The sequence below is a fragment of the Protopterus annectens genome, chromosome 17.part0, assembly GCF_019279795.1.
Source record: "Protopterus annectens isolate FY-2018-M chromosome 17.part0, PAN1.0, whole genome shotgun sequence".
Lineage (NCBI taxonomy): Eukaryota > Metazoa > Chordata > Ceratodontiformes > Protopteridae > Protopterus > Protopterus annectens.
Window position 1 is genome coordinate 375,543,439 of NC_056751.1, and position 23,369 is coordinate 375,566,807.

Sequence of the window (23,369 nt, forward strand, 5' to 3'; positions counted from 1 at the left end):
TATTTTTTTTTAGAAATAAATTTTGCTGTTTCCCTGAGAATCTACTCATGACTGTGTATTCAACAGTTTTGCAAAATTTCATATCCTAACTAAAAGTAAACAGTATTCATATAATAAGACAATTTAACCTAACTGTTCAATGTTGTTACTGTCAGATAGCCATTCAAATGTTAATTTCTGCCTTACCTTTATTTTATCAAATATTCTCCAATTAGGTATTTTACCTTCATGAGTTTTAGTTATAGAATGGATCTTTTAAGGAAGGTTTTAAAGTCGCATTTTCACAGGAAGCATACATTTTAGAACTTCCCACAGTTAACTACATAGATATAAATTAACTTATTTCACCCCAAGTAAGATCTGGTTGTAAAAAAACAAAACAAAAAAAAACATTTTCTTCAGGAATAAGCATTCATAATTTGTGACCACTGTAGCAATGAATGTTAATTATGTGGAAAATAAGTAATTTTTAAAATTAACATTCTTGTATGGCAGGTATTATTGGAAGGTAACACATTACATAAATTAAGCATAGAGTATTAAGTAAAATGTTTTCAATTTCAGCTTTTGAATTTAAGCTTAGGTCCATTTTTACTGTGAATGTTAATTTAGGCAGTGCTCATTCATCAATAAACGTCATTTCAGCGTGAAAAAGGTCTCTCTGGCTGTTGTCCATGCTTCTGTCATGTGTTAAGCTGGCCTTGGAAGTTTTACAGTAAGAAGCTGCAGGACCTTTGAAACACAGAATAAATCATAAGTCATGAGATCAGCAAAGACATCAACCCTCTTTTCTCTGTTTTGTACAAATCATGAAATGACAACAAAACACAGCAAGCCTCCCCCTCCCTGTATATATAAACATTTCTAACAGGTGTAACAGTTTAGCGACTCCCTCCTTTCCAACACTGCCTGATTACTTGAATATTTTGTTCAGGAGAAGGCTGGGATAAGTTTCTTTACTTACTTCCATATGTCCTTCATAGCAAAACTTGTTCTTGGCTTTAAAAAGGACTGTGGACTAATCTACTTACCTGGTGTTAAAAATGTAAATAAGTATAAAAGTATAGTTGCTCTTCCTCTGTTCTCTCTGATCTGTTTATGTGCAAATCTTATATATCCATGCAGCCATCCACAACCCATATATAATGATCTGCTTCAGAAGATTGACTCAACAAAAAGTCATACTTCATTTGGTCAACTTTCGGAAAAGTCAAGTGATAGAAAACAAAAATGTATGTTTTTGCAGGGGCCTACACCCCCCACTCCTGCATATTATGTATACCAACTCTGTGATCACACTACAGTGGAGGAAAGGGTAAATTCCCCTATCCTCACAGTACCATGATCTCCATTCAAAAGCTTCAAAATTTCAGAAAGTTGATCATAATGGTCTTGACCACAGATTTGATCTTCTGAAGGGGGCCCATATATATCTATATCTATATATATATATATATATATATATCTATATCTATATATCTATATCTATATATCTATCTATATATATATATATATATATATATATATATATACGTAAAAATCCACTACCAAACATTAGCGGACCGGAGTTCTGCTGTGGCGACCCCTAACCGGGAAAAGCTAAAAGACACAAAAAAGTATTTATTAGTAGTATAATACAGGCTGTGTTGTGTAAGTGAAAAGACACAAACGGCCAGCATATATAGTCCAACGCTTTATTAAGCAGAAAACCAGGAACATAAAAATGTTCCAAACATAACTCCAACCTCAGACCGGTTTCGGCAATATGCCTTCTTCAGTGAGTAAAAAACATGTCTAAACCTGAGCATCATAATTATTTATATCATACATCAGTCAGCCTTAACCAATGGTATCATCCAACCCCTTTGATGCATATTCATGAGCCCAAAGAACTGCTGACAAGAGCTTATATAGTCATATATGTAACAAAGGTAATAAACAAATATAATTGAAAATGCAAAAAGTATTTACAAATATGGATGTAGATACCATGAGTGCACGTCTTAAGATAATAATAATCAAATCATAAAGATGAAAAAATAGTAAAAATAAACAAAAGATGTTATATAAATGCCATACAAACATAATTCAACCTAGTCTAAACCCTGTCCACTAAACATAGACCAATCTATATACCATTCAAATTTAACAACCCAATCACTCCATATAAGCATATATGTACATATATATATATGTGTACCATATTAAAAGAGGAAAACCACATTGGTAGTCAAAAAATATATATAGTGTGATGATTCAATTATGAATACAACCCATTTGTAACATGAAAATTGAATGGAGCTTCTCATAGCCTTGTACCTATAGGACAAAAAGCTGAATGAAAAAATATTCATTATAAAAGGTCATTTATACCAGGAGAGAACAAAGCTCCAAGATGAATAATCCAATATTTCTCTTTAAAGCTTAGTGCGTTCTGCCATCCCTGTTGATGGCTTCTATCCCCTATAATCCTGTCAATGACAGTGAACATGAACCTGGCTGAAGGATGTTTAAGCCAACTAATGCACTTTTTCAACATGCACTTTTTCAACATACACTTAAACATCCTATTTTTTCATCTTTATGATTTGATTATTATTATCTTAAGACGTGCACTCATGGTATCTACATCCATATTTGTAAATACTTTTTGCATTTTCAATTATATTTATTACCTTTGTTACATATATGACTGTATAAGCTCTTGTCAGCAGTTCTTTGGGCTCATGAATATGCATCAAAGGGGTTGGATGATACCATTGCTTAAGGCTGACTGATGTATGATATAAATAATTATGATGCTCAGGTTTAGACATGTTTTTTACTCACTGAAGAAGGCATATTGCCAAAACCGGTCTGAGGTTGGAGTTATGTTTGGGACATTTTTATGTTCCTGGTTTTCTGCTTAATAAAGGGTTGGAGTATATATGCTGGCCATTTGTGTCTTTTCTATTAATGGTTTGGTCGTGCAAGCTGTACGTGCGAGGCGTAGTGTTTTTCTGGTCTTGTTGGTTCTCGCTGTTGGCGTTTTAGCCTTCGCTATCGGTAGGAGAGGACTCCTCACTTGGTTTATCAAGTTATCTCATCAGTCGCTTTGCTGTGGATATATCTACGCTTCTTTTTTAACTTTTGTGATGTTTTGGTGGTTGGCATTTTTGGATGGATACATGGGGAGTTTATAGCAGCGTCGTAAAGGTACTGGTGATATCATTACACTTGGTGGTATATTTTGTTTCGGGCAGACTTTTCGGAAGACATATTTGGTAACTGGTATTCCCTTTTTGGAATGGATTTTGGCAGTACTTTAGTTGTGGACAACTATATTTGTGGGTCGCTAAAGATTTTCAATAGCCACGTTCTTTTTGGGCCTACATGGACTGTCGTGGAACTATTAACAACATATCTATGGGACCCACCCATGGTTCGTTTGGGGGACCGGGACATTTATGATACATTACATACTGTATAGGATTTTCCTATTTGCATTTGTATGTATGTGAAATTCCTTTTTGGGTATACAGATGAATATCAAAAGTTATGGGATGTTGTTAGGTATTTTTTATAATTTTACCGATATATGAATATGTCAGGTGCTTAGTAGGTTGGTTTTGACTAACTACGGATCATTTTTCTATATTGATGTACAATTTAGGGTCAACATTAATGGTTTAGACAGCTGTTTGGTACCACTGTGGATAATATTTTTGAAAGTTATTTAAGGTTTTTAATATCTATGTCTACGTGGCCTTTTTCTATGGTCATTGAGATATCTAAATCTTGGAAAGTTATTTTGGACATGTGGACCGGGACATTTTGAGTGAATGGTGCACAATATCTAATGATTCTGAATGTCATTTGACTATATTATTTTTTTCGATTCCTTGGGATATTCATCAGAATGTTAACAACATCGATAACGTGTTATAAGGAAGTTTCCCATAAATTCAATGGTCAAAGGTGTACTTAAAGGGGATTTATAGGTTCATTTTGGGATCAATATGTGACTAGGATTCAATACAGTATGAATATAATGTAATGTTATCATTTTTTCATTGAAATATTCACTAGTCTGTTCATTAATCTAGTCGATTGATTTATTGCTTTTTTTATATAACTAACAAACCCGGAGTTGGCTATATACCATTGATGCATGTTTGAACAACTTTTGCTGATGTTTATTGAGAAGTTGGCTGGTGCAAGTCATTTTTTAACTGGGCCTTTACCATTATGGTCTACTAAAATATTACAATTGCCATTAGGCTTTTGTACTTTGCCTATATGTCTTTGGAGAAATAGCCTTGTTACACTAATGTATATCTAACAGGATCTTTGGTTCTACCTGTGTTGGTCCTGCTCTGACTCACTGTTTAAGGAATAGCCTAACGGACTCTTAAACATATTTAACTGCATACACTAGGGGTATATAGGATCAGTGGGCACAACAGTGATTTACTGGTATAAGGATTATTGATATCCTAATGGTCTTTTGGTCATTAGAGATTTATTTTGGGCTTATATATGTTAACTATAGGCTATATGAATATACATCTGGTGTGAGTCCAGTGATATGTTATAACGGATTAGGTTTTTTGGCCGGGTGGCAAATATTGCAACAATACGGTGTGGAAATCTGAACATACAGTATAAGGACGTGTTTTGATATCTATTTCTGGTTAGTCAGTGTGACCTGTCCTTGCGATCTATAATAGCTGGGCCTTATTCTTGTCCTTACACCTTAATTTATGCTTTCACTTTGCTTTTTCTAGTGATTTATTAATATTTTTATCCTGGTTACTTTATAGAAGCTATTTTTGGTGCCAAATTTATTCTTTGGACAATTTGGTATACTTTTACTAATATTATGGACCTGGACAACATTCTTGAGGGGTTGTGTGCTGATCGGGAGGATATTAAAGTATTTGGTCTGGATTCTATCCCAAGCAGCAACTCCGATGTTAGTAGTATTAACATACAAGACGGATGTCAAACAGTGTTTTCAAATTTGGAAAAGGGCCTTAAAGGGCTACGGGCTAATATTTGGCATCTGAGGTTATTTAAGGCATATTTGCATAAAAATCTGGTTCCTAGGGGTCTTCGTATTAGACTAAGACCAATGGTCAGCAGATCTGAACAGAGGTTGACCGATGAATGGAATCAAGCGGTACAAGATGGATCTATGGCCTTTGTCAGGATACTGGCTTCTTATTATGAAAGGGCCATCGACAATAACATTTCTGAAGTTAGGAATCTAAGTATTGAATGTAAGAAATTTGAATCTTCTACTAATTATGAAAGTATGGTAACCAAATTGTCCAAAGAATTAACAACCTATGATAAAATAACCAAGGACAGAAAGGTGAAAAAATTCAACAGGGATGTTTTGGACTATAGTAGAGGACGACCTTTTGAAATACAAAGATCAGTTAGATTCAAGGATGTTAGTCCAAGTGTGAACAGGGGGGGACAAGGAAAAGGCCCAGGTCTATTTTAAAGCATAGTGATAGGTCATATACCAGTACTTCAGGTGATGAGTCCTCTCTTACTGATAGTGAAGGTACTCCATCTGTAGAATCACCTGCCAAGAAACAAACCAATGCTGCAATCCCTTTAGAAGGGGTAACAGACATAGAGGGGGGCGCAAACATACCAACAGGTATAGGCACAGATTCATTAGATGGCTTGATCCAAGTTCTGTTGAAATAGGGGATACAGAGTGTAATAATGTTCTTAATCTTTCTGATACTGTGTTAACTGCGGACCAACAAAGACTTTTGAATAAAGGTTTGGGATTTGTACCCAGTTTCTTTTGTGATCAATATCAAACTGCAGTAGATGTGTTGGATTTTTGTTGTTTCCTTAATTTAAAGATATTTTTTTCAGATCCAAATAGAGATAATGTTCAAAGATCTACTGAATTTAGATTTCAGAAATCAACATTTCAGCCCCCTATGAATAAGTATGTAGCAACATTTCAACAAGCGGTACTAAGGGATCTCCATTTTCCACCTTTTGAATCCCAAATTCTGCAAGAAAATATCAATCCTACTGAAAAGAAGGCTCTGATGGAACTCAAAGAAAATAACAAGATTGTTATTCTTCAAGCAGATAAGGGTGGAGCGGCGGTCATTTTGGATATGGATTATTATATTCAGGAAGGTCTTCGTTAGTTATCTGACACTAGATGTTATATGTCTAAGGGCATAGATCCCACACCTAAATTCAAAAAAGAAATTGATGCCTTTATCGACAGAGCTGTTGAAGAGGGTATCATCTCCCGCAGTATAGCCTAACATTTAACAGTTACTGATCCATCTAAACAAATATTATACTTGCTTCCCAAAATACATAAATCTCTTACATCCCCACCTGGTAGACCGATTGTTTCAGGGCATGGCTCACTCACGGAACCACTATCGGCATTTCTAACTCAGCAGTTAAAACCTCTATTGAAACATGTGAGAGCCAGGATTCAAGACACTACACAATTCTTACAAATTATCCAGGATACACAAATTGAATCACAGTGGTTATTGTGCACACTGGATGTTAGATCCCTTTACACCAGCATACCACATTGGGCAGGCTTGCAAGCTTTACAATTTTGGTTAGAGAAAGCCGATCTATACTCACCAGGTTTCAATACACTAATCATCTGTATGTCCGAACATGTACTGAATAAAAACATTGTGTATTTTCAAGGGGAATGTTATTGGCAACTCCAGGGGACGGCTATGGGAGCTTCTTTTGCACCCATTTATGCTGACCTGTTTATGGCCTACCTGGAGGAATGCCTTATTTATAATCCATCACACAATATCTACATGGTGGAAATGGACATATGGCGCAGGTACTTGGATGACTGCTGGATGGTGTGGCGTGCGGATTCAGGGTATTTACGTGAATTTATGGAATATCTTAACAGTAACGTATGGGGAATTGAATTTACGGTTACATCCAACTTGAATCAGATTGACTTCCTTGATGTTACTGTTTATAGAAATACTGATAATACTCTTGGTACGAAGATTCACCGTAAATACCCACAATATAATACGTTACTCCATGCATCTAGTATGCATCCACGCCACACCGTCCAAAATATTCCCAAATCCCAATTTTTGAGGATCAAACGCATCAGTTCCTCTGCAAGGGATTATCAGGATGCCACTATTGATCTAACTAATAGATTTTTAGAAAGGGGATATCGTCCATTTGATATTCTATCTGCTAGGATTTGGTCGGGTCAACAGCAGAGAAGTCAATTGCTAGAATATAGGGACCACTCACCTACTATGCACGATTCTACTTTGAGATTTATAACCACATATGGTAGGAATCATCAGGTTATTAGGAAGGTTCTCAATGACAATTGGAATATTCTATTGGCCAATGATTTTTTAAGAGAGAGGTTGGGTGACAAATGCCAATTTTCCTATAGAAGGGGTAGAACATTGGGTTCTCTTTTTTCACACTATAAACATCAGGATAGTGGAGGAGCAAAATATAAACAACTCACCATTATGGGGGATGAGCTTTTGGGCACCTTTCCGTGTGGGCATTGTATATCGTGTATTCAGGTAAATAAAACCAAACAATTTACCAGTGCCAATACTAGTAAAGTTTATGATCTGAGAATTTTTGGGAATTGTTCTAGTAGTTGGGTGATATACTTAGCGACATGCCAGTGCTCAGCCTTTTATGTAGGCAAAACTTCACGTTCACTACATATTAGAATAGGGGAACACAGGAGTGACATACAAAACAAAAAGCCAACTAATGAACTTTTTCAACATACACTTAAACATCCTTCAGCCAGGTTCATGTTCACTGTCATTGACAGGATTATAGGGGATAGAAGCCATCAACAGGGATGGCAGAATGCACTAAGCTTTAAAGAGAAATATTGGATTATTCATCTTGGAGCTTTGTTCTCTCCTGGTATAAATGACCTTTTATAATGAATATTTTTTTCATTCAGCTTTTTGTCCTATAGGTACAAGGCTATGAGAAGCTCCATTCAATTTTCATGTTACAAATGGGTTGTATTCATAACTGAATCATCACACTATATATATTTTTTGACTACCAATGTGGTTTTCCTCTTTTAATATGGTACACATATATATATGTACATATATGCTTATATGGAGTGATTGGGTTGTTAAATTTGAATGGTATATAGATTGGTCTATGTTTAGTGGACAGGGTTTAGACTAGGTTGAATTATGTTTGTATGGCATTTATATAACATCTTTTGTTTATTTTTACTATTTTTTCATCTTTATGATTTGATTATTATTATCTTAAGACGTGCACTCATGGTATCTACATCCATATTTGTAAATACTTTTTGCATTTTCAATTATATTTGTTTATTACCTTTGTTACATATATGACTGTATAAGCTCTTGTCAGCAGTTCTTTGGGCTCATGAATATGCATCAAAGGGGTTGGATGATACCATTGGTTAAGGCTGACTGATGTATGATATAAATAATTATGATGCTCAGGTTTAGACATGTTTTTTACTCACTGAAGAAGGCATATTGCCGAAACCGGTCTGAGGTTGGAGTTATGTTTGGGACATTTTTATGTTCCTGGTTTTCTGCTTAATAAAGCATTGGACTATATATGCTGGCCGTTTGTGTCTTTTCTATTAATGGTTTGGCCGTGCAAGCTGTATGTGTGAGGCGTAGTGTTTTTCTGTGTTGTGTAAGTGCTCAGATCTAAAATGCCAGATTACAGAAAAATAACACATTTTCTTCTAATACACACTACAAATTAATGATTTTGTTGCATTATTTTCCCTAGAAAAATGGAAAATAAATGTTCCTACACATATGTATGACAGAGGTATAAGGTTCAAAATATTGGCAATTTCTCAACGATTTGGGTGGAGAAGCTAGAATATTGATCTGAGGGTCTGGGTTTGAGTCCTGCTGCTACTAATTGTAGTAGTGATTTTATATATATATATATATATATATATATATAGTCACTTGTGCTATGTTATGATTCAAGGCGAACAGGCGCGGTAGTTCGTTTATATGCATTATTATACAGAAACATCAGGATGGATAGCAGTAAAATAAAATATAAACTAATTGACTAACTGACAGACCATTACATACATGCATACTTACACCTCAACAGCTTTCTATAAAATAGCAGTCTGGCTCACACATGCTCAGTATTTATACACATGTGCAAGCCGATGGAAGACTTCTTAAAGGTATACATACATACTTACTGATCTACATACTCCCTCTTTAGGGGTTGCCCACAATAAAATGACATCTGAAAAAGACATGCAATTATGCAGACACTGAGAAATAAACACAACATTTATGTCCAAGTTGCCATGTATCTGGAACATGGTCTGAAAATGCGACTTGATCTAGTGATATAGCAATTAGCACTGGGTTTATCAACAGGGTCACCACTTTCTAATTGATCAACTTGTCTCCTCAAATGTTCTCTTTTGATATAAGAATGAGCCTCTTTTGATTTACAAAATCTTTGGAAATTATTCCACTTTTTACATCTGTGGCATTGCTGACAAAAAGATAAGCACTTTTCTCTTTTAGATACGTGCTTGCCACCACAATTATGACAGTTAACTATGAGGTTAGGTGAGCGCACATGCTTTGAGTTGGCTGACTCGCCTTGTGCTTCACTGAGATGGTGGATGCTCTGGAATTTGCTGGAAAGCTATGGGGTTTCCCAGAGAGTGTTACAGGACTCACAGTTGCTGCCATGTGCTTGGGCCTGTTTCTTTTAACCACATGCTGCATACTATCAACATTAGCTTTAGAATACACTGGAAGCATGCATTTCTCATTTGTAAACATATAGTGTGCTTTTCTGTGAGCTCATATATCTGACAAATCGCAATTGCCTTATTCAAAATTAAATCACTGTCACCAGTGCATCGGTGCAGACAATGAGGAAAAGTCTGTCTTAATTTTCTATATTGTTTTTGCAGCTATGGAATTAGTATGTTGACATAAGGGACTGTAGGAGGTACAGAAGGTCTTGCCTCTCTACAAAATACTTATTTTGCTATTGCTGAAGTACAAGATCCTATCTTAGCAGAATACAAGGAAGTCTTCTGCACTTTTGGGCATGGTTGCATATTTAGATACAGTAATTCTACCTAAATGTTTTTACAGAAGCCACTGAGGTGAATGATTCTAGTAGTAATCATTTCTCCCAACAGATTTACTCTTCCACATAGAAAAAAAAAACTTCATCTAGATGGAAAGGTATTTCATTTGCAGAGGATTATGATCTACATCAGGAATGTGTTTGACTTGGGTTTTAGTTACTTTCATTTCAACATATCACTACATTGTAGCTGTGTGTGTGTACACAACAGAATTGTCTCACCACTGGCTTGTTAAGCCATTCATTCCCTAAGGGATTCTGAATTTTTGTACACCATTATAGAACCCTTCTGTACCTTTGGAAAATAACTTGATGACTGACAACCTTAGTTTTATTGGAAGGCACGGTTCTTGGTTCTCAAACCTTTATTTGTAGAGAAATTATTTTTTCATAATAATTGGGTACCTCTTCTCTCCCATATGTGATCAGAACTGCATTTAAACCAGTCCATTTAGTGTGCTTTCTTCTTTCTGAGGGAGGAGTCCAGGGGAGAAAAACCTCTTTAAATGATGAATGTGCACCATCCCCTCATATATGAGGTTACACAAGTTCAGAAAGATAGTTTGTCTTTTTTGCTATATGCAGGAGTTTTTGGCTGTGGCTGAACAAATCCCATTCAAGTGGAATAGTAATTAGACTGCCTTTTACCATCAGACAGTCAAGCATCATTCGGTTAGAGTTGCAAAGAACTCTCCGCTAGGGTATGGCTGCTTCCAGTGCCTATTTGAAGAATGTCTCTATTGTGGACATATGTGTCATGCCCATTTGGTCTCTTGTTCGTACCTTGCTTTTACAGTATTGTTTGGGCCATGATTTCAGGTATTGGGCATCCTCTATTAGCATACTGTTACGTTCCTGTACTGAATTTCCATACTAAGTATGACCACAACCACTCCACATTGCCATACTTTTCAATATGGCCATACCTTCTAAACCCACCACAGCTGCTTATTTTCCCTCCTCTGAATTAGCTGAACCTTGTCAAAATTATTTTAGTTTTAATACCATCACTACATTAAAATGTAGAAGGCAGGAGGGTTAACATGAAGTAACCTTTCTTAAAGAGGTAAGTAACAGCTAGTACAACAGGGCTGTTCCACTGCTTCTGCCACCAGAAATAAATCAAAAGTGACTTTTTTTCAAAAATATGCATTTCTTTGAAAAATAAGTACTTTTCCGAAAAGGAAATTCATACTTTTTCCATTTTAGTAACCTTTCTTTGTAAATGGCTAAACATATAAACTCATAAATATCACAATTAACTTGCTGATTTGTTTTCTTAAAGTTGCACAGCATTTCTGTTCTGTGACATAAATGTGACCGTCTTGCAGTTCCAAGATGGCTGAGCAACAGCTTGTTTCTAGCTCTCCCAAAGACAATGCTGCCTGGTAACAATAAAGGCTGTCCTTAATGTATAGAACCCACTGTAGACACCCGATAATAACTGTAGCACTTTATTCCAAAAGTTAAAAGTCCATGGTATAAAAATAACAGAAATGACAAAAACAACAAGTGGATTTAGCGTGCTTTCATCTCTAAACGTGAAACTTCTTCAGAATCCACACTTTAGGGTTGAGAACGCATTTAAATCTTCTATCATAGCATCTCACTGGCTATTTAATTGGCGCTCAAATCAATTAACCATATACAAAACGTACAAAAAACAAGCTTTAAAATATGTAACATTTATATATTTCATGACAAGTAGTGTAGCGTAGAAATCAAAAAATACCTATAATAACATCTTAACCTGAGTACAGCTCACTAAATAAAAAATATAAAAATATATATACAAACTCAATAATTATACATACAATATGTAAAATATGTAGAACACTATAAACTTGGATATAGTCCATGTCCTTGACATGTGAACTAGTCTCCAAAATCTAATGTTGGTGTTGATAAAAGTTCTATGTTTCTCACATAAGAAACATTATATGATCATATTAAAACCACCCCCTGTAAAATAGTGTGTATTGTTGTATTGTTAAAAGTAAATGTAAAACACTACCAGTACCAATTGAAATGTTATGAAATCATTACATGTTAAGATAGAACCTATATTCTCAACCCTAAAGTGTGGATTCTGAAGAAGTCTCACATTTAGAGATGAAAGCACGCTAAACCCACTTGTTGTTTTTGTCATTTCTGTTATTTTTATAGCCTGGACTTTTAACGTTTGGAATAAAGTGCTACAGTTATTATTGGGTGTCTACAGTGGGTTCTATACATTAAGGAGGACAGCCTTTATTGTTACCAGGCAGCGTTGTCTTTGGGAGAAATATTTCCAACGGACTTGGTTGTGTTTGTTTCTAGCTCTCCCAGTCTGAAAACAGAAACTCAGCAGAGAAGGCCAGTAGACTTGTGTTTATGGGTGAATTTCAGTAACTGGCTACTAAGTACACTGCCTGGATGCCAGGAATAAAGAAATAAAGAAGACCCGGAAAAATCAGCTACAAAAAGTGAGGAAGAAACGCTGACTAGGGAGAGTTCTGCAGCTGTTCAGCAAAACGTAATGCAACCTTCAGACATGACTTCCAATAACCTACAGGATGATATAAGACAACTGCATACAGACCTGGTTAAAATAAACAAAACACTGATAGAGTATATCACCACAAACAACAAAAAAACAGAAAAAATGTGAGAAGCTTTAAACAGATATTCAAATGAGATGATAAAGCTGCAAACATCAGAGGTCAAAATGAAGAAAAGGCTGGCAGAATATGAGACTGCTCAGAAAGAGATGTTTCAAAAATAACAGAATTAGAGGATAGAGCACATAAGGAAAACAAGCAACAGTTATCCCACCCCACAAAGGGGGAGCCATCACTGATCCTGGGAACTATCGCCCTATTAGCCTGGCAAGCCTGGTCTGCAAGGCCATGGAATGTGTCATCATGGAACTCGTAAACAAAGACATTGGTAACTTCCAAACTGTGGACCCCACCCAGTTCAGGTTTGTGAAAGGTAGATCATGCCTTCTAAACTTGATTGACTTCTTTGTGGCAGTCACCAAAGCTGTAGACAAGGGTAAGGTGGATCACACTGCCTATCTTGACCTCACCAAGACTTTCGACATCATCCCCCATTCTGGAATTATAGCTAAACTCACTAAACTAGGTGTAAATCCCTACATCACAAGATGGGTTGCCAACTGGCTCACTGACAGAACCCACACTGTAAAAGTTGCAGACTCCAAATCTGACTTCAAACCAGTGACAAGTGGAGTACCACAGGGTTCAGTCTTGGGACCTCTCCTGTTTGGTATCTACTTCTCTGAAGTACAGGCTGACACAGAAGGTCTCTGGCTAACAGAGTTCACAGATGACTGCAAACTAGGAGCCATAATTGAGTCCCCAAATGATTTGGACATCCTATAGAAGGCCCTCACTGAGACAGATGCCTGGTGTCAGAGGCATGGCCTCAAGCTCAATGCCAAAAAGTGCATCGTCATCCCCTTTGGTAAAAACTCTGTACCCATAAACTACCACATAAACGGCAGTCTACTTAATGCTGAATGTGTGATAAGAGACCTTGGGACCCAAGTTGACAGTAATCTCTCCTTTGATAATCAAATCACCACAGTAGTCAGGAAATCCTTCTGTGTGGCACACCTCATCACAAAAGGGTTCTCATCCATGAAAAAAGAGGTCATTGTTCCCCTCTATTTGGCACTCATTAGACCCATTATAGAGTACAATGCCCCTTTTGGAATGTACCTCACAAGACATCTGCAGCAGCTGGAAAGGCCACAGAAGTACCTCACAAAGTGGATTACTGGTCTCAAACAGATGCCCTACACTGACCATCTAAAAAAACTCCAGCTTTACTCTGTAGCATATCGCCTACTCTGAGGAGATCTCTGCCTAACATATAAAGCTATGTTAAATCCAGAGCTGTTAGACATGCTACACTTAAAGAAACCCCAATCCCTCCAAGCTACACACTCTAGGGACCTAAACCTTGTCACCACAATAAACAGGACATGCTGTAGGGATAGATTCCTGTCCCAGAGACTTCCTATACTCTGGAACAAGCTACCCATCTATGTCAAGCAAAGTTCCTCATTACCACTCATAAAGAAAAATCTTGATGAGTGGATGGGAAATAGGAAATACACCCCAGGGATCACTTCTGTGGCTCTGCTCAACAGGGGCACATGAAATTAACTTTCTTGGATGGGGTAAGCTAGGGAACCTTGTTGGCTAGGCTTACTTAGGCCCTTGGGCCAATAGCCTAGTACCTACCTATGAAAACTTGAGATTTTCATTTATACCAGAGAATCTGGAAGGAACAGACTACATTAAATTTATGAAAGTACAAATAAGCAACTGGACTGGTATTCCACAACAGGATTTATTAGTTGAACAGGCACATTGTGTGTATGCTCCAAATATAGCTATAAGAAAGCAACCCAGATCTTTAATAGTAAGGATGCAATCCTACCAGCAGAAAAAGATGATTTTGTCAAAACTGTGGGAGGACAAAATACTAAAAGTAGAAGACAGCAGAGCATTTGTGGAGAATGATTACTCATTGTACACCAGGCAAAAGAGAAATAAATTCATTCCTCTATTAAGAGAATGTCGAGATGCAGGTGTGAGATTTAAACTGCTGTATCCAGCTATCTTCAAGGTATTCTTCCCTGGAGGGATGAAGTGCGTGCTGATGAGGAAATACAAAAGTTTGTCCAACAAAAACTGAGCTGTGAAACAGAGGGAAATTCTGCTTCTTGTTCCTCTGGTAATAAAGACCATAGAAAGACTGCGCACATGAAACCTTTTTCAGTATTTCAATGGAAAATGTTGAAGAGAAGGAAGGGAGCAAGCGAGCTGACTAGAAGAATCAAGAGTATGCTGGTAATGAAGCAGAGGGGTCTATATTACCAAATCGAAAAACCCTTTACGAGAATACCTAAATGTCGACACCTATAATGTGAACCGTGAAAATCCTGAAAGCACTAAACAGTGAAAAATAAAAGAACGAACTGTCATAGTCGGCCAACACCACCACCCGCTACATACTACCTATGTAAACAAAATAAATAAACCACATACATACACTAACTAAACCCTACTTCTAGCCTAAAGTAAAGCACCAAAACCTTACTTCTAACCCTACACTAAACCCCACATACACAACTAACTATGCACTATCCTTAACCCCTCCCCAACCCTAAGGTCCGTAACTACCGCTCATGCCCCCTACAGACATGCACCCAAAAAAATAAATAATACACATACATACATACATTTAACAAAACCCTACTTCCAACACTACACTAAACTCCACATACACAACTATCTATACACTATCCTTAACCCCTACCTAACCCTAAGGTCTGTAACTACTGCACACTTCCCCTATAGACATATACCCCCCCAAAAAATAAATAATACACATATATACAGTTAAATAAATCCCTGCTTCTAACACTACACTAAATCTTACATACATTACCTAGCTATTCACTTACCTTAACCCACATCCTAACTCTAAAGTCCTATCTATCGCACACTTACCTTACAAAGCTATACCACAGATGGGTCAACCATTACACTTCAGCATTTAAATGTTAGCTATTTTGGACGTTCGGCATTTCCATCTTTTGCAATCTGTATCGCTCTTTTTGCATTCGCGATCACGGTCTTTCGATCTGGTAATAGGAACCCAAACAGAGAGAGGATTTGGGTGATGGAGAAGAACAGTAATAAAATCAGTAATTTAATGTGGGATTACAATGCAGTAATTGTATTTGTAACATATGATACCACAAGGAAATCTGGAAATATTGGACTTCTTCAAAATTTGTTTGCTGAATGGGGGAAAGTATATGCCCTACTTCATGTCATTAATGTTCAGAAAAATGCTTTGGGGAGGGGAAGAGAAGGGGGGGTGCTAACTGTAAGTAAAGAAAACACTTTATTTTCCGAATAATACTGTATCTGTGTTGCATGGTTTTCTTTGCATGCTATTTTGGGTGTAATGGAGATTGTAAACAGGTGCTGTTTTTATTTTTCTCCTCTCTTCTTTTTTTATTCTTGTGCAGTTTTGAGAAACCTAGGCAATGTAATGATTAAAAAAAAAAGTAAAAGGGAGCCTGGTTAAGGGGGCATGACAGAGTTCAAATTAATGTGCTTTTTTCATTCATGCATGGGGAATGACTGATTAAGGACCTTTGTTTTAAGACAGAGTGCAAGCAAATGAAAAAGAATATTGATTATTATAAGGCTTTTTCCCCTAGCACTTACAAATATATATACTAAGTAGCATTTCTGCAGCTGGTCTTCATGCCTCAGTGGAGACAATCTCATAAAGAGAAACTGGAGAGAGCCCGGTGGAAGGGGATTGGCTGTGAGAAAAGAAGAAAAAAGAAATTGACTAAGACATAATGTTCCCTGAAAACAGTCAGGGTTTTTTTCCAGGTGTGACAGCTTTATAGATAATACAAATCAGTTAGACATGAAGTAAAGTGTTTCAGTTTTTTTAAATGGAATGGGGTACTAATATAAACAGGTGCTTTTGTTTTTTTCTTGTTCACCCTTCTTCTCTCTTTTTCTTTGTTCAGTTTTGAGAAACCTAAGCACTGCAATGAAAAACAAAATGAGGAGGCAAGGAGATGGTGGGGGGTGGGGGTGGAAGGGTCTGGTTAAGAGAGTATGACAAAAAAAAAATCTGTGTGCTTTTTCCCATGCTTGCATAGGGAAATGACTGGGTAAAAACCCTAGGTGTTATCCAGTAACAAGTTTATTACAAAACTTGTAAATGAAAAAGAACATTGAATATTCTAAGGCTTTGTTTTCTGATAAACAAGGTACCCTTAGCAGTTTGTGTCTAGTTTGCATGTCACTAGATGACAATTTAATAAAGGTAAATGGCTTGGAGAAAGTGATTACTGAAAGCATTGAAGTGTTTTCTCAACTGGGAGAGTTATAAAGATATACAAAATCAAATAGCACTTGCTAATAGTATGGGCTGTACCGTGCATCTTAACATGACTAACCTTTCTTTTTGTTTAACTTTAGCCTGTCTATGTAGCTATCAACTTAGAACTTATGTTCTTATTAGGAAGCAATGACTTAATATTTGAAGATGTACATAGTTTTGTGTGTTATTGTTAAGGTCATATGTTTTAGTAGGGTTTTTTGGTGGGTTGTTTATTTTGTTTGAGGACTTTCAAAAAAACAAAAAGTTATGTAAGATGTGACATAGGCGCAAATGGATATCATGGATAAGACCAACCTGCCAAACAGTATATGCATGTAATATAAAAGATGCAACTATACCTTTAACAAAAGAGCATTTATATATATATAAGAGGTGGTAATAATTACTATATAAGAAAATGGTGCTTTCTGTAATGTCTTTCAATCTGAATGGTCTTACAGATAAATATAAAAAAGAAACAGTAGTGAACTATATTAAAATTGTAGAGTTCAAATAGCAATGCTACAGGAGACACACCTGGAAAGAAATGAACATATGAATTTGATAAAGAAAGGTTTTCAGGATGGTTATTCAGCAGAATATCTGGGGAAAAGGAAAAGAGGATTACTTATGTTAATTACAAGAGGAATTCCAATAGTGAAAAAAGAGGAAAAGAAAAGATAATAATGGAAGATAACATAGTACTAAGGGACGAGAATTACACTGGCATGTATTTAGATCTCCAGTTAAACTGCTATAATGGAGCTTAAGAAAATTCTGGGAAAAATGATCAGCTTTCAGCAAGGAATATTACTTATAGGTGGAGACTGGAATTTGGTTTGCAACACTGAAGATGTGTCTGGGGGGGGGGGCCTAGAAGGGAAAATATAACAAAGGAGGGTAGATTTTTGAAGACATTTATGAAAATGATTGGCATGGAAGATGTGAATTCAGTACTAGAAGTTCAAAGTGAATTTACGTATTATTCACCAAGATACAAAAAGTGGGCTAGGCTAGATAGAGTTTATATCTAACAGGAACAAGTGCCTTTAATTGAAGGTCTTGAAATGCACCCAATAACTGTTTCAGATCATGCACCAATAATAAATAAAATAAAAACACAAGATAATGAAAAGAAATTAAACACTGCCCCCCCCCCTCCATCAGTTGAAAAGACAGGAATTTAAGGAATGGGTTGTGAAATTAATTCATGAGCTACTAGATAAGGTATCTTCTGAAGACATAGCTAAGGAGTGGGATAAAATTAAAGTGGATTTTAAAACTAGGTTGGAAATAAAATAAAGGAAGATATCATTAAACAATAACAAGAATTATTTAGAGGGACTGACAAATGTTAAAGTATTGAAAATAGGGGAATCTCTGGGAACAAGAAAAGGAGCAACTGCAGAATGCTAAATAGAAAATAAGGGATTACCTCGATAATATGCATGAGTTTAGAAAGATTGCTGGTAAGCAACTGTTTTTTTGATAATAATTCTAGAGCACAAAAACTTTTAGTGCAACAACTCAGGCAACAGAAAGTGGAAAGGGCAGTCACCAAGCTTAAGGAGTGTATAACAAGGAAGATAAGAGATCCTGTAGAAGTATTAGAAATCTTTCAGAAATTGTATGAAAATTTGTATAAAGCAGAGAAATATGAAAATCAAGAAAATGTATAAATGGAAATCTTTATGGAATAATTAAATATGCCAAAGTTAGAGGTAGATGAGGCTCAATTACTAACAGGATAGGGAGGGATGAGATAATGTATAACCAATCTACAGGAACGTCCCCAGGTATAGATGGTATTCCTGAGGAAGTATGGACGTTAGGATGGAAAAAACTGATAAAGATCTGGAAGGTTTTGTTTAAAAGTATTTAAGAGGAGAAGTACCAGCATCCTGAAAGAAGGGGATGGTAACGATAATACCTAAAGAGGGTAAAGACCCATCGGATCCAGCTTCATACAGGCCCGTTTCAATATTAAACCATGATTATAAAGTGTTCATGTCTCTAATGGCTAAAAGAATGGCAAAAGTGATACCAAAATTGATAGATATGGATCAGTGTGGTTTTGTGGAGAGGAGACAAACATTTGACAATATTAACAGAACATTGATGATCCGGAGGAAAGCAGAATCTAAGAAAGTACCACTTTTACTGGTGAGTCTTGATGCAGAGAAAGCATTTGACAGAGTAGACTGGGGTTTCATGAGCAAGGCAATGGAAGCATTTGCTTTCCCTGATACAATTATGAGGTTGATTAGAAGAATATATGAGGGATTGGAGGCATGCTTTAAAGTGGGTGGGGTCCTCTCTAATAATTTCTGCTTAAGTAGAGGAACCAGGCACTGTTGTTTACTTTCCTCTTTGTTGTTTGCATTATATTTAGAACTACTGACAAAGAAAATAAGGGACTGAGAAATTCAAGGATATAAGTGGTATGGTAGTCAAGAAAAGCTGGCTCTATTTGCAGATGTTATTATTTTATACATGAAAAAAAACAGAAAGGGACATTACAGTGTTGTGGAACATTTTAAGACAGTTTCAGATCTTCTCTGGATACAAAATTAATAAAGCTAAAACAAAGGCAATAGTGGTAAATTATGTACCTACACATGAATTGGTTCAACAATATCCATATTTATGGGGATATGAGAAAATTAAGTATTTAGGAGCATGAATTAGAATTGACTCTGTGGTGGCAGCTAAAGATATGTGGGAAGAGACTAAAGAGAAGATAAAAAAACTGAGAAACATGAAGTTTTGTTATACGGATATAGATACTAAGATACAAGCCATTAAAATGTTTTTAGTCCCTATTTTCCTATACACAGGTCAGGCATACTTTTATCAATTGGAAAATTAAGTATTTAGGAGTATGAATTAGAAACGACTCTGTGGTGGCAGCTAAAAATATGTGGGAAGAGACTAAAGAGAAGATAATAAAAAACTGAGAAACTGGACGTCTTGTTATACGGATATGGATACTAAGATACAAGCCATTAAAATGTTTTTAGTCCCTTTAGTCCTATACACAGGTCAGGCATACTTTTATCAATCGGAGGAGAAGTTGTGGATGGCAATTAAAAAGAGTTGAAGGATTTTATCTGGAAAGGGAAGACAGCAAGGGTCAAGTGGGATAAGATGATTCTACCAATAGAACAAGGCGGACTAGGATTACCTAATTTGAGGGGGTATTTTAGAGCAACACAGTTAAGGCTGTTATACATAGCACAAGCAGAAAACTATAATTCAAAGTGGAAAGGAATGATGCTGACACAGGGATGAAGCTCAAGATATAAGGAGAGCTTGGGATTTTGGATGCAGACTCTTAAGGAGAACATCCAAAATCATACAGAGTATTATATTCATAAAATAACAGGGAGTGTTCTAAGAACCAAACCAGAATGGAGAAAAGAGATTTTGCCAATAGGGATGACTGTGGTCAATTATACAGATAATAGGCAAGAGGGGGCTGGAATTTATTGGAGAAAACTGGCAAAGGAACCAATGTATTGGGAGCAAATAACTAGAAAGGAAAAGGTAATAGAATGGGAAGAGGTGAATAATTTATTTGGACTGCAATTTAGAGATTGCCTTCTCTGTCAAGGATTGATATCAGAGTATAGGCAAAGAGAAAGAAACAGGGGGCTCCTAAATGAATGACCAGCACTGGTAGAGTTTTTTAATAGAATCTAGAACAGAAGCTGCCATTAAAAAAAGAAGAATTAGTAAAGCATATAAAATATTACTTGATAATTATAAGAATCGATCAGAAGAGCTTAGATAGGAATTGGGAAGAGAGATTGGATAAGCAATTCATAGAGACAATGGGGGATATATGTATATCTCCCAAATATGCAGCAAAGTCTAGCAGATTTAGGATCTTTGCCTGGAAGTGGTTACATAGGTATTTTTATACCCCAAGTAGACTCCAAAGAATTTTTCCTCAGGTGGATAGTAAATGTTGGAGGTGTGACGGGGAAGAAAGATGTAACTGTGAACATATTTTTTGGGAGTGTGATGAGCTGTCAGACTTCTCGGATTCCCTGCAGACCGCACTGTTGGAGATGCTGGGTGAACGGATTGGACTGACTGGGGAGATGATTTTTTTGAGTTATGCTACAGAATTGGAATTGCCTAGACATAGTAAAGCCTTGCTGAGTCTAATTATGGTAGCTGCCAAAAAAGCAATTACTAGAAAATGGAAATCAAAGTCTACACCAGCTTTACTAGAAGTAGTGAATATAGTAATATAGATAAAACAACTGGAATTGGGATCCTTAGAAAAGAGATGGAACAAACTACATAGGAAAAAATGGGAATCATGGGAACAATATATGCAGAGCAGGTACAAGGTTTAAGAGGCAAGATTTGAATGAGCCATATAATGCTTAACTGACAATGACTGCATGGTTTATAAGTGATGTATAATGTTTGCAAATACAGTTGTTTCAGTGGTGTCTGTGATCTACACTGTTTGCAGCTATCATGTTGTATGTTTTTCCTTTATATAAATCTAAGATTGCCTTTCTCATATGTGAACATTTAATAAAGATGTTTGGAGAAAGAAAATACATGTGACTCTTAGACATTCACCAATCCTTGTGTCTCCTTTTGTTTTATTTTTGATAAAGATGGTAATTAATGAAGGTCATAATGCACAATATACATTTGATTTATGTTCTAAAACTTATTTTATATTCCAGCCTAAAAAAGTCAACTTGAATAGGCTACAGAAACCTGTTGTCTTAAATACTACCATCCCCTTTATCGTTTTTTTTTTTTAATTTCTTTGAAAGATTCAAGCATTCATATATATTCATATTTTTGTGCCCTACAAAAAAGACTATGCAGACAAGGAAAATAAATAGAAATTGTACACGTTATTTTCCTTGTCTGCTTGTTGCTGGTTTTATTCTCATTGGATTTGCTGTTTCTGTGCACAGTGACAAGGTTTTGAGTTCATGTGTAAAGTTTTTTTTGAATTTGCTCCTTTGAAAAAAGAGATAACTAAAAGTGTTTATCCAATAGCTTGTCATTTTTCTTGCTTTTAAGACTCTGTTTTTCTAACCCACTAGAAAGAGGCTAATTTTTTTTCTTCCTCAAAGGTCTGTAGTACAGAGTGCAGATCAAATTTCTAAAGACTGACATTTATAATGGATGGTGTATGGCGTATAACTGAGTCAAACCAAGGGGTACAGTTTGTTATTGGAATTCAGTACCACAGAAAAATTTGTGTATTTAGAATGTCATGCTGTTAAATTCTAGAATTTCTGCATTTAGCATGGATTTCAGGCTCTTCACAGAGAGCAGAATAACCACAGATAGACACTTAGTAAAGACTGCAGTTCTTAAGTTCATGTATTTCACTTCCTGATCCACCACTGACCAATGGCCATCTTATACTCTTACTCTTTACAAATCAGGAGCAGCCAATGTATTCCTGCTGGGATCCAACTTAAAGAGGATTTGTGAGTCTTTCCTCATTCATCACTGACAAGTGGCATTTGTCTATTAAACATTTTTTCAGCAAAGTCCCATTTGTTAATATGCAGCTTTTGTGTGAAGTGACAGGCCAACTGTTAGACATCTAGGGATGTATGTCTTAATGTTACATCATTCTTTAACATGCATTTTACCATAGTTATTTTCTGAGTTAGTTTTGCTTCCTAAGAAGGATTTTGTGTTATAAGATACATAAACAGTTTACTTACTAGAATATCTTGGAGGAGGTCTGTTGCAGATTATATTGTTTTGTGCAAAAGAGTCAGTCATCCAGTTCAGGACATCAGTGCAGTACTTCATCTGCAAGAAAAGACAGCATACTTTTTCTCAAGGTATAAGAGAACACCTGTACAATATGCTGGTTAAGGGAATCATTGTTCAAACAATTGTTTCTTGTCACTAAAATATAATTCAAATAGTAATGCTAAAGTCTAAATAGAGTTAAAATTTTTTATTTTATCATCTCATGATTTCTTTAGAATTCTGAAGTATATGTGGCCACAAAACACTAAGGATAAAATTCAGGAAAAAAATGTTTACTCACCACAGGTGTAGTTGTACAGTGGCTTTATTGTCCACATGCATTCTGGAACATATTAGAACTGCCTTCATTAACTATGGTATGACAAATCTCATCTTGTCAAGGTGTGATCCTGCCAGATTTAAGGAATCTGATTATTTTTTTTCGAAGTCTGTTGACAGGCTACTGACAGTGGTGTCAATACACCATACCTCTACATGGCCAAGACATTTGACAG

General features: G+C 36.1%; 1 protein-coding gene across 1 annotated transcript in view; it reads right to left on the reverse strand.

The window, feature by feature from the left end:
* Positions 1-460: 460 nt before the first annotated feature.
* Positions 461-23,369, reverse strand: part of TRPM5 (transient receptor potential cation channel subfamily M member 5) — a 749,498-nt gene continuing 726,589 nt past the window's right edge. Inside the window, exons 24-25 of the mRNA XM_044058928.1 lie at positions 22,821-22,911; positions 461-732 (exon numbers count right to left, since the gene is read on the reverse strand). Coding sequence (XP_043914863.1) covers positions 620-732; positions 22,821-22,911 — 204 coding nt within the window. The 3' untranslated portion in view covers positions 461-619. The remainder of the gene's footprint in view (positions 733-22,820; positions 22,912-23,369) is intronic.